A 14,788-nucleotide genomic window follows, 5' to 3' on the forward strand; every position below is an offset into this window, starting at 1 on the left:
CACACTCTCAAGTCAAATCATCACATTAGCTAAAACTATTAAAAATGTATTCAATTTAAAGATCTAATGAGGGCAATAAATTAAAATGCAAGGTCAGGGAAAGTGTCGACTTGGAAGCGTTCGAGTTCTGCCTAAATCTGCTGAATTATGGGATTTGTTTGGGAGTTTTCGTGGCTTTGCTATTACACGAGCGATAATTATCTGTGAAAAAGGGATGATGGTAGGTGTTTTTTTCATCCTTTCATCAGGGGAGCCCCTTCGGGTTTGCCGGGTGGGTCATTATCATCCATGCGTAATAACAGTTATGCCATCATAATTATGCCAATAAATACGTAAACACATTAAGATCTCTTTAGGAACACGCAAATCACAAAGCTTCAAACATTCTTCAATTACGGCTGCAAGTAGTGCAGGTAACTGTTTGTATTTTTCAGTCATATTTTAATTATATTTTTATACATTTCTTTTTTATAAGCTGAACGTCTGGCATTAAACCCAATAAAACTGCAATCATTTCTAGTAGAGGAATTCTGTACTGCAAATGAAAATGTGAAGTATTTTTGCATCATGGTAGTTTTACTTCCTCTGTTTATGCTGACTTTGTTAAAATTGTTTATTTATATTGTTTATATTGTTGTTAATGTAATAGAATCGTTTTGTTTTGTTATGATATAATGATAAGCATCATTGAGAATAATCAAGCTTGCAAAAGGAAAGGAATAACCAAAGTGATATGTCTGTACACATTACACTAATGAGAACTTGTGTGTTTAATTCCAGTGAAAATTATATTTTTCAGTCAATAAAACGAAGAAAGAGCTTCTTGTTGTTATGCAACTTGGCATACATTATCATTTCGTCCTCTGCTTTCTCATATCAATCATTCACCCTATCTATACAGCAGTATCATATGAGATTGCTCAGATTGATTTGGTTATGAGTCGATCGTATTGGACTGTGATAGATCAATATCACCCATCCCCAATAACCCCGATTTGCTCTTCCCCTCAATCTCATCACATTTCAAACGCTTTCAGGTGCCGTGCCACACATAACACCAGTGGACACCGAACCCAGCTTTGTACGAATGGCCAACTGGTCCATGTTGTGATCATTAAGTGTTATTTTCTTTGGAAATCCAACACATTCAGCTTCAGCCCTGTTGTGTGCTGGGAGTGTTTTCTTTGACACAAAAGTGAGCTCAGAGTTTTATCTCTGATTGATCTGCTGTGAGTCAGTGGAGCAGAAGACCATTCACTGGGTTTATAAGAAAAGATAAAAGACTCTTATCATCTCTCTCTCTCTATTTTCTTCCTCAACGTGAAGTTCTGTTTGACTGCCAGAGGAACATCCTTCATTATCAGGTCAAGGACTGTGCACCTGATCCTGCTAAATTCTTCGTAGAGAGAGAGAATCGGTTGATGTGATAATCTCTGTATCTGTATCTCCTTTAGACACGCTCGAGCTCGGGACATTTCTGATAGGAGTTTGAATGTGCGTCTGTGTTTGCAAATGTGTGTAGAGAGAAAAATGGGGAAGATTGGGATAAAACAGATTGTTCAACATTCATGAGAAGGATGGGAGAAAGCATAGACAGAATTATTGATGAGGGAGGGCGGGGGTCTCGTGTGAAGCCCCTGCATAAAGCATTCACAAAAGCCTTTCAAGAGAATCTCGCTTGTGCAATTTCACCTACAGTGCTGTAGTGGAGATCATGCGCTCGGTTCTGCTTGTGTATGTCAAACACGACGGGTCTGATTCGGTTCTGTGGCTCAGATATGTCGAGGATTTGTGTTTTGACAGAACTTAAAGAGTGGGGGGGGATGTTTGCATAATGTGACCAATCGCAGCACAGGTATTGTAAATAAATGTTTATATCACCTCCAGCATCCCTCCAACACTTTTTATTGACTTATTTAATAGCTTTGTGCCTTAATGCGTAGTTTACCCAAAATTGAGAAATCATTTACTCATCCTCGTGTCATTCCAAACCTGTAGGGCTTTCTTTCTTCTGCAGAACACAAAAGAAGATATTTTGAAGAATGTTGGTAACCAAACAATCCATGGCGGGGTTGCACAACCGCTGAGACATTTCTCAACATATCTTTTTTTGTGTGCATTTTCTGATGCGACTGTGAAGAGTCCATACAGGCCTGGTTAAATGGAACGGTGTCATTAAAGGTCCTTGCACATAAAGTCCGAAATTTTCCTATGCGTTTTTTCGCATTTGGTGCTCGTTTGTACGGTGTCTCTGAATTGTTAAAAAAGGCCACTCAAAACGCTTGCTACGGATGCGAAAGATGCAGAAAATCGAACCCAGTCCGAATTTTTTATGACGGAGGCAGTGTGTAAATGCGATTGACACAACGTGAGGTCGTATTTATTTTTTAACGTGCGGAAATTTCGGATGCAAATATCGGACTCGAAGTGCAATGGGCTTAACTCAGTCTCTCGGTATTGTAATGAGCCCTGCGTTCGCTCCATCTCCAACCGCTCCTGAGCGGCGATGAAGCAGTAGTTATTAAATCAACCAAGTTAATGTTTCTTAATCTCGCTGTTTCTATCTGTCAATCCGCCCGACTCCTCATTTCACATAATAGCTGTGTTTCAAAACACGGCAAGCTGCGTGCTGCCTATAAGCAGCTGCTTTATAAGACAGCATGCTGATATTCACAGGGTCTTGTGAGACACACAAATAGCACTCATTTCCCTCTTTCTCCTTCTGTCTTGATTTGTCCTTTGTGATGTGCAGGGGGTGTGTTTTGGGTGTTTCAGCTGTTTACCTTCAGACGGTGGGTGCCGTTTGATGACCCGTTTCCTCCTCTGCCTGATTGTAATTGCATTGGACCATCAAGATGCTCACAAAGTTTTTTGGAGCGTGTGTGTGTGTTCACTTTGGGGACAAAACTTTTTTTTTACTTTTGGGGCATTCAGGCACATCCAAGATAAACTGATTTATAAACACCCAATGCACAAACCCTACGGCTTGTTAAGTGTTTCATCGCAAAGTCTTTGACGTTAACAGTGAATTGGTTCTGCTTAACAGCTTTCGCTTTTCTAGGAAAGGTTTTTATGAGATGTTTCGACATGGCTGTGGGGTTTGCTCCCATACGGACACAAACGTCAGTAAGGTCAAGCACTGATGATGGGTGATGGAGTATGGCTCATAATCACTTATAGGTTTGTCATGTTTTTCCGCACTAAGTAAATCATTTCTTTATGGACCTCGCTTGGTGCACAGGGGCACGTCATGCTAAAAAATCGTCGGCCCAAACTATTGCCGCAAAGGTAGCCACAAACACTTCACTAAAATGTCACTGTATGCTGGAGCATTACACTTTGTCCACATACTAACCATCTCAAGTGTAGGTCTGCATTTGTGCAATATACGGTGCATTTGATGTTCGAAAGCAAATTTTAACTGTGTGTGTGTGTGTGTGTGTGTGTGTGTGTGTGTGTGTGTGTGTGCGCACGTTCGTGTGTGGTTTGTGGGTGTGTGTATAGCCACTGGAGGTCATTGAGGTTAATAGGGATGCTGTCATACATAACAGCACTAGACAGTGAGCAGCGAGGAAATGACAAACGCAGATAGCAAATTAGAGTCCGTCCTGTTCCCTCTCGTTCAGTTCACTTCACACACACACACACACACACACACACACACACACACACACACGCACACACACACACACACACACACACACACCTGCTGATGGAGAACAAGGTCAATGTTTTGTTTTTTTGTTTGCACTGATGCCGGGTGTGGAATATAAGAATGCGACACTCAAGAGACGACACAAACACGCTTCTGAAAATTACTCGTCTTGCTGTGCGGATTTGGATTAACAGCCAGCGGCCGACGTATTCATCATGTACACAAATCTAATTATGAGGGTAATTGCCTACAAGGGACTTTATTGGGCCTTTATAATGAGTCTATTGTCTGTTGTTGAAGAGGAACACAAAGCTTTCTATTGAACAGAACGCTTCTGTAGCTCACGCGACCATAAATATGGGTATTTTTCGTGGTTTGGAGTGACCGGGTCAATGCCGTCAATATGTCAACCACGTGACAAAGGCAAAAAACGAGGGAATCTTAACTCTTTGCGTGTCTTGCCGTCTCTCTCGCCGGTGAAGTTAATTACAGACTTTTTTAGTAGAAGTCGACTCTCTGCTGTTTGTAATCACGGCTCAGTCTTTGGAGGATTTGTCGCGTTGGGCCTCTTGAGCTCATATTCTCATCTCCTTAATTCAATTAGATCCTTCACTTAGAGCACAGAAAGCCTCTCAGCGCTGATAAAGACATTTTATACACTTTTAGAAACAGACAATGTTTTTTTTTTGCATTTCTTTTTCATAGGGAAAGGAAAAGTGCAGTTTTGGGTTGACCTCTGCTTTTTTAAAATGGAATGAGAGACTATTTCTCTAAGGCCGTGATCCTAGAGCGATTCATTCTGAAGTGCTGTAACGAAGTATAACAGAATAAAAGTTATTATCAGAATGAATGAAGATGGAAGATGAAAACGTGGTCTCATGTTGAGGCATGTACTGAAATGTATTGTATCTCTGTAGAGATCGAAATGTATAATAACAAAAATGTTCTGCTTGGCATGCTGTTACTGCTAGTAGCGCGATGATGGTGTCCGACGTTGACACCACATTGAAAAAATGCAAATTTATTCAAAGCTTAGTGTATTATTAGAAAACGTATTAAAGGTAAGCTGTTGGGTGCTGTCGGAATGATGCATGAGTTAAGGCCCCGTTTGCCTTAAAATGCACAATGGGTGACGTCTTGGTTCTGATGTCTGCGTACGACAGATCGTCCCCTCGGTGCCAGTGACTTGAGTTGGTTTCTCATACACTGGCATGCTTTAAAGAGATACAGAGTGCTATGACAGAAGGTGTGAGTGTGAGTGTGCGTGTGCGTGTGCGTGTGTGTGTGTGTGTGTGCGTGCGTGTGTGTGTGTGTGTGTGCGTGCGTGCGTGCGTGTGTGTGTGTGTTGGAACAACACTGAAATCATGCTGGGACATTGTTTTGAAAACAGCATGTGCACATCACGTGCCCATCATTGTATGACAATAGTTTGTGGCGTATCAGCATATAAAATTGCTGTTGTGGTTATTAATGTCATTTTAAAATGGAGTTAAGTCGAAAAATGTGATCTTGTTGTTGCATCTCAGCCCACACACATACACACAAAGCTTTACCCACCACATGTAAAGACAGTTTTAAGCATCAAGTTAAATGTTTGAGGATGTTATGGCTTTATGTGGAAAAAAGCCTGAGGTCAAATGTGAAAAGCACGTTCACACTAACTTCGAGTGCTTGCCGAATGCTGTATGATTCTCTACTGCACCCTAGTGGCGTCATCTTATCCAGGTTGGAGAAAATCCACCCAAGTTGGTAAAAATTAGAAATTGTGGGCAAACAAAACCTCGATCAATTTCTTCACTTTTTGTGCTAAATGCCTACATGTAAAGTATTTGAGAAATAAAACAATCTCTCTCTCTCTCGCTCTCTCTCTCTCTCTCTCTCTCTCTCTCTCTCTCTCTCTCTTTCTGTATGTTACAGATATGGAGACATGGTTCCCAAGACCATTATGGGAAAGATCTTCGGCTCTATTTGTTCTCTGAGTGGCGTGCTGGTGATCGCTCTTCCTGTGCCCGTCATCGTGTCCAATTTCAGCCGGATCTACCACCAGAGTCAACGTTCAGAAAAGCGGCGTGCCCAAAAGGTACCCTGACCAGCCCCCACCCGGGTCCACGGCCTCTGATCATACAGAGTTCTGAGGACCTAACGGCAAATATAGATTTTCCTTTAAAATTCTGGACATGTCTGGATGTGGCGAAGAGATTAAGCAGAAAAATATCCACTGACTGTACACGTGAAGATGACGCTGGGATAGTGTTTAATGCAACTTGGCCCAAAAAGCTTGTGACCCAGATGTCTGCACGCTGTGTGTGGTGTGTGCGCTGTGTGAGCTAGTGTGTGTACGTCTCTGTGGAACAATAATTTCTAGTGCATGCCCAGATCTCATGCCGTACGTCAACACAGCAGACCAGAAAAACAAACACGCATAAATAAGACAGACAAGCAAGGAGATACTTTGAGGATGACAGATGAATGATGATGACAGTGAAGAATTGAGTAAGAGATCAAATGCCCAACGTTTTGGGAGTGACAACTGCACTTAAATGCATTCTGTATTTGTACAGAAAACTGGAGTCACTCCCGATTTAGCTGCAGTGTGAAAGCAAGACTCCCAGTGATCAGAATAAGTAGATGTAGTGACATCACATCATGTCATTGGACGAGTCTCTTAATATAACTCTGAGCCATGGGAGACTAAAAAGATTTAGATATCTCAATCCCCCTCGGGGTACGCACACACAAATAAGCAGTACAGCCAGTCCACCAAAGAACAACAATCTGTTTTCTCAGTTAAGTGGAGAAAGTAAGACAGAGAGAGAGAGAACATTGAGAACTTTGTGAAGTATTACTGTAGGATCTTCACGAAATTGAGCTTTCTGTTGTCTAGATTCTATGATCCTAACATTTACAGTAATGCTGCAAATATTCATTACAAAGCATGCGCCCAAATACGCACGCAACCGATTGACCTCATGGTAACAAAATGAAGTCGATACAAAAGAGACATTTGAGTACTTGCCTATCGACTTTTTACCGAATTCTGAATGTCTATGATTTTTACATAACGTCACGTCATTGCGCATGTTGGACAAACGCATGCAAGTCTTGAGTCACAATCACACATTGATCATGAGAGGAGGAAGTGTCCGGCTAAACGCCCCGTGTGTTTGTCCACTGAACAGAAAACCAGGCTTGCTAGAATTCGTGTGAGGAAGAGCGGTGGTGCTAACGCTTATTTGCAGTACAAACTCAATGGGATGCTGGTGGACATGGAGGAGGAGGTAACCGTGGAAACCTCGTCGCCGTGGTCTCTCTTAATGGAACATGACATGATGGGCTGGTGCATGTGGACCCCTCGTCCCCCCGTGACCTTTCACCTGTCCACCAGGGGGCCGGGGTCCAAGCAGGGTTGTCCTCATTCGAATGCTTCCGTGATGTTTCTTTAACCGCTGTCTCTCTCTCTCTTGCTTTTTCTCACTCTTCAAATCTGTCTTTCGCTCTTCTCACACCTAGACCGGGTGCGCTGGCACCTCTTCCTGGTAGCTTGAGACCGTAATCGTGCGACTTTTTGTCCAATGGCAGTGTAAAGCATGCGGCTTGGCCTTGTGGGGGCCACGCCCATCCGCTCCAGTTCCAACGGGGCCCCCGATTTCTGCAACCCTTTTCTCCATCTTTCAGCAACTTTACTTTTGGATTTGATCTCTTTGTTGTCTTCTTTACCTCGTGTACTTGATTTTACTTCTTTTTTGATGACTACTTCTGTGCTTCATGCATTTTTAACATGCATTTTTGAGTGATTTCTCTCGGCTGTCCCGACTGGCCTATGCTGTCTCTCTCTCGTCATGACATCATCAGAGCGCATCATCTGAGTTGCATGTCATTGACTGGCCAGCATCTAAATAAGGGCGGGGTGGGAAGCGGGTAAATGTGATGCAGAGACCACGGGGCGTGTTGATTGGGTGGTGCTGTGACCCTACGCTGTTACTCAATGAATAGTGCCCTAGTGGTTTGGTCACTGCGTCATGTGTCCTGCTCCTAGGGTTCCAGGGACTTTGGAATGGGTACGGTGGCCTTCTTAGTTCAAAAACGACAGACACCCATTTAATACAGACATAGTTTTTCCAAAAAAACCAATAATATTACTTTGAAAATAGTCAAACTAAGAATTTCACAGAGAATATTATTTGTATGACTATTGTGTTTGAACCAGGAGCCATCCATCATGGTCGAGATGTCAAGAGAACAGGATAGGGCAGTGACCTAGAGCCTACCGTTGTTACAATGATCCAAAAATACCTCAACATCACCCGAATGTTGCTGGATCATTGTGAGAATTTGGGCCTTGCTGTCAATGCTCTTGTCTTTTCTCTCACTTTCTTAATTGTTTTGAACCCTGATTGGTTGATAATCTGTCAGTCTTTTCTGTGTCTCCTATAAGGCATCAAAAGAGGCGGGCCAAGCTCTGGTATGTAAGTCCAACCCCACTTTTGATACCCAACATCACCATCTTCTTCACTGCTTGGAGAAAACCACGGTAAGAATTTATGGTTTTGGTTGTCCATAACATACTCCAGTATTTTCTCATATACTCTTTTCTGTATATTACTCTGGCATATACTCTTGCCATTTGATTTAGTTATGCTGGGAGAAACCATTTCCAAAATTTGGCATTTTTCTTGATATAAAAATGAATACTAAGCACATCTACAAGAAGTTTCTTCTAGTTTTTTTGGTTACTTGAAAATGGTCTTTCCTCATCGTATACATCATTTAAAGTGTGAAATGTATTTACAGGAATAGTTCAAACTAATAACTTTATTGCTTTATGGAATACAAAAATGGAGTTGAGCTGAATGTCCTGTGCTCTTGTCCATATAGCTCTCAAACCTCATTCTCTCATGTATGATATCATGACAACCAACAGTTTTTGGAAAAAATTACATCAAAATTGGTGCAGTGCTTTTTAACAAGCCATATTTGAATATAACACAAGTATGAATTTGATTTAAAAGCATCAAGGGAAGATTTTCAGCAAACAGGCAGAATGTAGATATAAATTATTTGTGTTTTTGGGTGAACTCACCCTTTAACACCAACAAATCACAGCAGCAGCTCCAGGCATCTTTTGCACGTTAGTGCTTGCGGGTTTGCCACAAATAAATGAAAATTTTCTCTCAAAAGGATTCGCGAGTCAGGCGCTGGCATGAAAATGACAGCCACTGTCGTCCTCTGCCAACTAGACTTACGACTGTCTAGAGAACAGACTGTGACCCGCTCCGGCTTTCCTAGGGCACTAGACTAGAGACATTTCAATGGAAAATTCCAGTTTCCTGCTGAGGATACAGGACTGTTTGGGATACCGCCAGAACTACAGTGATTCAGTGTTAAACGTCCAATGTTTGATCTCTTCTAACAGTTATAAACGCTTGTGCGATTTTGCTTTAGAGGCCAACGGTGCATATGTAATTGAGATTTACAGTCATTATTCAAGCTCCTGTCAGCACTTGATGAAACTAATGAGAACTCAATACAGCCAAAGCAATAAAACAGAGACTGCATCTGTAAAGTAATGATATATTTACATCTTAGTAAAAATGATACACAGTGCACTCTGAGACCACTAGTCTTTTTTTTACTATTTGCTTTGTTATTCAGGCTTTTATTTTGTATTTTTATTGAATACTCAAATAACTGTTTTATCAGTATTGTATGGATTTTTTTCAGTAAGAGTATTTATTCATACAGTATATCTTGAAGCAAACAGGAACTTTTTAAAGAAAAACCTTAAGTTACATAAATAAAAAATACAAGAAGATAAAAGAAAAGAGATAAAATGAATGTTTTCAATATTTTATGTAGTTTTGCTTCTCAATTAAATATGTATTGTTTTACAATGTTTTTGATTAGATTTTACCGGAAAGCCAGGCAAAAATATATGATTCATTCAAAAACAGGAATACCATAAATAATGAAACAATCACATTTCAAAACCAATCTTTGCTTTGTTTTTGTTTTTTTTCCTAGAATCATGAGTTTGTGGACGAGCAGACCTATGAGACGAGCTGTATGGAGGTTTCTGGAGTGAAGCCATCCATGTCTTGCTCTTCATCATCGTCTTCCTCTCCGCACAGCCTCTCCTGCTGCTCGCGCAGGAACAAGCGCAAGAGCTTTAACGTCCCCAATTCCAACATGACAGGTGTACGCAGAGGCAGCATACAGGAGCTCAGCACCATTCACATCAGAGAGAGACCGCTGAGCAACAGGTGCGAACACACACACAAATACACAACCATGATTTCTGCATAAACACACACATGCACACGCTCTCTGAACAGATGCCCTAATACCAGACACCTTTACGCACACACACATTTATACAAAGGTTGGCACGGGATTTATTGATGTTTTGCCTGTGGTCAGAATACGAATGAGTCCAAGTGGAAGCAGATGCATCATTTTGCTGTTTTTATTTTTTATTTAGAGGTGTGTTTTTTCAGAGATGTGTGTGGGTCTGACTCAACCCATCAGAATGCGCGTTCACTAAAATGAACATTCATTAAAATGAATGTATTCAATATAATGATTTTTTTATGAGCATCCACACCAACAGACATAAACTACACTGCTATTTTACATTTGAATGAATGTCGTTTGGCTTTTGATGTTGTTTCGTATCACAGCTGAAAACATTTGCTCTTACAGTGATCCCAACAATATCTTCTGTAATGTTAAAGTTTTGATGTGGGCACTGACATTCTTTTAAATTTACAATTATTTTTACAACTTTATTTATCGTAACAGCTATCGTTCCTGATGTAAATGGGCCTTGCAGCAAAATAAAAAACAGTGCATGCTGACTGTAGTGCACTATGTGAAGTACGTAGTATACAGTATGCAGTGTAGTACTTTTTACGTATCTTGTATGCATAACGTATAGAAAATAGTGTGTATTCTGTGTGTTTAGTGCAAGGAAGTCCAAGACAGAATTTGTGGACGTGTGTCATATATTCTACACTGATTTGAGATAAATCCAGATGGATTTTAACATGATAAAAGTGTTCAACTGAGCTGAGATTAATGCACTCTCATTGGCATTGGAAAGTACGATCGGATTAGGCAAGAAATTTCCTAAATATTCATTGGCTTGTGAATGCACGCATCTTTATGAATGACCGCCGTTCCAGCTGTGCGGAAATCTGCAGAGCTTTTTGTCGAGTTCTTGAGTGCGGATTCCGTGTGAGCCTGGAATTGTGTATGTGGAATTGTTCCCATAGTGATTCACGCCGCTGGAATCCCGTAAAGCTCCGGTTGTGGCACTCCCCCCAACCCCCCCCCATCCTCCCCCCGCCCATGCCCGCATACTCTGGGAACGCTATCCTGATTCCATCCAACAGCTGAGGGAATTTACCCATCAGCTGGATATCATTCTCACCCGCCTGTTTTCCCCTCCCCTCTCTGTCTTTCAATGCAGTCGTTCCAGCCTCAATGCCAAGTTCGAGGAAACGGTACCTCTTAATTCGGAAGAGCAGCCCTACATCACTGCCGCTGTCATCAGCATGCCGACTCCGCCTGTGACCACGCCCGAGTGCGGAGACTCCTCCAGCTCGACCGACTTCTTGCGAAGCAACATTGTCAGGGTGTCGGCGCTATAGACCAACCACAGTGACCATTAGCTGTTTTATTTGGCGACTGGACGCTGGAACAGAAGGAATTGATGGAGCCCCCTAGTGTAGTAGAGGAGGCATTGCAGCAGGGTGGGCCGTAGCTGGGGTTTTTTACCGGCTCATGTCCAGGGCTCTGCTTCACTGTTCCGGGATGTCAGCTCCGCCTGTGGGCTCATACATCATGTGACTCATACCTGGGCCCTATAGGCTTTCACTCAACCCATAGAGGAAATGGAAAACGATAACCATACCATTGTGGTTATTAGCGTCTATACTTTTGAGTATTGTGTGTGTTTGAATTTGTTGTCTTAAATTTAATGAGGTCGACAGCTATTTGTGATGATGCGTGTACCAGCAGGGGTGGGATTTTACAGTATGATATTTACAAGCTCTACACACAGATACTTTTGATACTTTGAAGTAAAGCTGGGCTCTACTAGGGTACAAGGTTTTTGCGTGCGTGCGCGTATGGTAAAGACCGGTCTCTTGCATGTTTTGCATTCATAAGTCTTTGTCTTATTTCCAATTCGGCATGAGCGATAAGGATTGGCTGTGTGGGTGTGTTTAATTGTCAGTATTTTGCCTATTTATACAGTATTGATTTGCAGCAACCAGGAGCCCCAGAATGAGCAGCTGTCAAATAAAGGTTTTTTGTTTGTTGGCCTTTGTGGCGATAAACAGAAAATCTGTCTCGGACATGTTGCATTCACCTCTCGCTCGGCCTGATAGAATGTTTATTTTTCCTTTTCTCATGGCCGAGTGCAAAGCAGAGGTGACCAGAAAAGGGAAGCAACCTTTTGTGTTTCCGTGTCTGGAGATTTTTGGCTCACACTGACGGATGAGGTTCGAGGACTTAAATACTAGCCATTCCATTTTATACTCAAAAGTTTGCCAGTTAACTGTGAAAAGAAAAACAATGTACTTATTTTATTTATTAGGTTTGATGAAATTCCACTACTGTGCATGTTGTCGTGATCATGGTGAAGCCTGGACCAGAACATTGGCCCGTCTCTTATTAAAGAAGTGATTTATGAAGAGCAAATATTCTCCAAAGGTTTAGATATAACGTCACATTGACACCCATTAAAACGATTTTTATCAGTTTTTTTGCAGATTTGCATTCCGAGCATCCACAGCCACTCAGTGTTAATGTAAATATGGTGTAAAAGGCTGAATCTGGGTGTAATTAAAAAAATACTTCTAAAATGCAAAATATCTTAATAGCCTTAAAACAGGCTTTATTTTTCATAAGCTAATATAATTTGTATGTCTTTTGATTTTGGGCTGAAATATGTTCTTGACAGGTTTCATGACTTTCACCCTAAAGCAAACGTTTAAAACAAACTCTATTCACCCCAAAAAAATGAATTCATCATCTCTCTTCTGCCGTTTGATGTTTGGAATTAGCAAGAAGTTAGTCTGTAATATCAGAAGATATTTTTTAGGATATTTTTTAAACTGATGTCAGAGCAATTTGATGTGCTGAGAAGAGCCTCGCTCAGCACATACACACACACGCGCACGCCACCGCCCCCCTGCTCAATGCCTGCACTCATTCCTGCTTTACCATGTGACTTATGCAACAAGATTCCTTTTGTAAAGATATGCTTTGTATTAAAGGGGATACTGGGGAATAGAGTCTCACAAATGCATATTTTTAAAATGGTGTCCATTATATATTCTAAATGTATTTCAGTTGTAAAATACTAAAAAATGAAAAGATAAAAACAGAGTTAAGGGAGAGTGTTACTCGTGCACCTGTGCTGTAAATTTGTTCTTCGGTGTGGTGAAATTTATCGCAGTTTCTTCTTTTTCCTAATTTTCATTGTGAAATGTAATGTCTCACTGTTTACTTTCGGATAGCCGACTAAACGCAGCAGGACCGTATGTTTAGGTTTGGAGGTTTTCTATTTCCTGTTTTGAGGAGAGGACTGAAAGAGTGCATGTGCTCACAGACTCCTGCCGTTTCATCATCCACCAACACCTTTTTTTGTTTTAGGACCCACGAGGGACTTTTAAAAAGGGACTTCCTGTTTGTGACATAATGTACATTTAAATGACTACAGGATGATGACGGTCCTTTGTTATTTGTTACAGCTTGTGTTATGGACATGAAAATATGTGAATTATTGAAAAACAATGAAAAAATACAAAGCAGTTGTTTAGTCCGGTGCAGTGTATATGAATAAATAGAAATAACTCATTGTCCTATTAAAATACAGATAAAAAGACATTGTTGCATTGTGATCATTGAGGATATTTTTATCTCTCAGTTTTCGTCAATGTACACATTTTCAATGCTCCATGACATCTGTATACTACTGTATACTGTATATGCTGGTGTACTCTAACAGTTTATAAACAAAAATCATTTTCTTGCTTTGAGAATTCTAACCCTATGCCCCAATTCGCATAGTATCAAGCCTAAATAGTACTAGTAAAAATAGAATTAGTATGTCCCGAATCATAGTATGTTGAAATTACCATCCTTAACAGCCTAGGCAACAATAGTCACTTGTTTGTATGTTGCAGAAATTGCATAGGAACTAAAATGTACCAAAACTCTGTGAACTGTATCATTTTGCTGCCTTAAATTTCGAAGTACAATTAAATTGGTTTTATGGGTCATTTACCAGATACTGTGCTACCATTTTTAATATATTTACATTAACTCAACTTATTAAAATGAGTCAAGCAGTTTCAACTTGTTTCTATAAGTTACAGCAACTCATCGCTGAGTTTCAAAAAGTTGAAATGACCTAGGCACCAAAAATGTTTAGGGCATAACTAGGCGAATTGTGACGCAGCATCAGTGTATATTTTCTTCCAATGCCTCTGTTCCATTTTGACAATTATACGCATTTTTCCTAGGCGGCACTTTCAAAGCAATCAAATTTGTCAGGCAACTGAACATGATTAAGTTACACATTAGCCCTCAAATGCGATGACCACTTGTCTCTTATACTATACACTAGGATGGGAAGAAATAGCGACCACATCTATTTATTGTACTCGTCGTGCAGCACAGGAGCTGTGCTGAGCTCCCTGTAAGCGTGCGATAGGACTAGACATTAGCATATTTCCCATCAGGCCGATGGTAATTGAGATGTTTGAAGTTGGTTGTAGGAAGAGGCAGTATCGCAGAGCTGCCGAAGGCATTGAGAAGTGGGGGACGGCGTCACAAAAGGGGGGATGTTGGAGTCGAGCCTTGCGCAAGCTGCAGCTGTCTGTTGGTGACCGCGCTATTTTTACGAAGAGGTGAAAAGTTAATGGTTATATTTCCAGACTGGCTTGTTTTACTGTATTCAGCGAAAGGAAAGGGGGAGCCTCTATGTCATAGTAACGACCATGTGCAACCACGCTTTTAAGTGACACGCAGTCAACTGATCTCAGCTACAGTCTTGACTGAAAAATATGTTTTGACGGGGATTTAACAGAGTAGGTAAACACTGCAGCACATGGTCACACAAGG

The 14,788-nt window shown here is 41.0% G+C and overlaps 1 protein-coding gene across 2 annotated transcripts in view; it reads left to right on the forward strand.

Annotated features, from left to right (window-relative positions):
* The window catches only part of kcnd2 (potassium voltage-gated channel, Shal-related subfamily, member 2), an 86,495-nt gene extending 72,542 nt beyond the window's left edge, over positions 1 to 13,953 (forward strand). Inside the window, exons 3-7 of one of the 2 annotated variants that reach the window (XM_057324227.1) lie at positions 5,573 to 5,735; positions 6,835 to 6,933; positions 8,091 to 8,186; positions 9,677 to 9,915; positions 11,124 to 13,953. In XM_057324227.1, coding sequence (XP_057180210.1) covers positions 5,573 to 5,735; positions 6,835 to 6,933; positions 8,091 to 8,186; positions 9,677 to 9,915; positions 11,124 to 11,304 — 778 coding nt within the window. In that variant the 3' untranslated portion in view covers positions 11,305 to 13,953. The remainder of the gene's footprint in view (positions 1 to 5,572; positions 5,736 to 6,834; positions 6,934 to 8,090; positions 8,187 to 9,676; positions 9,916 to 11,123) is intronic. The other variant, XM_057324228.1, reaches the window with a different exon arrangement.
* The last annotated feature ends 835 nt before the right edge of the window (positions 13,954 to 14,788 follow it).

This window comes from Triplophysa rosa, linkage group LG24 (assembly GCF_024868665.1).
Source record: "Triplophysa rosa linkage group LG24, Trosa_1v2, whole genome shotgun sequence".
NCBI lineage: Eukaryota > Metazoa > Chordata > Actinopteri > Cypriniformes > Nemacheilidae > Triplophysa > Triplophysa rosa.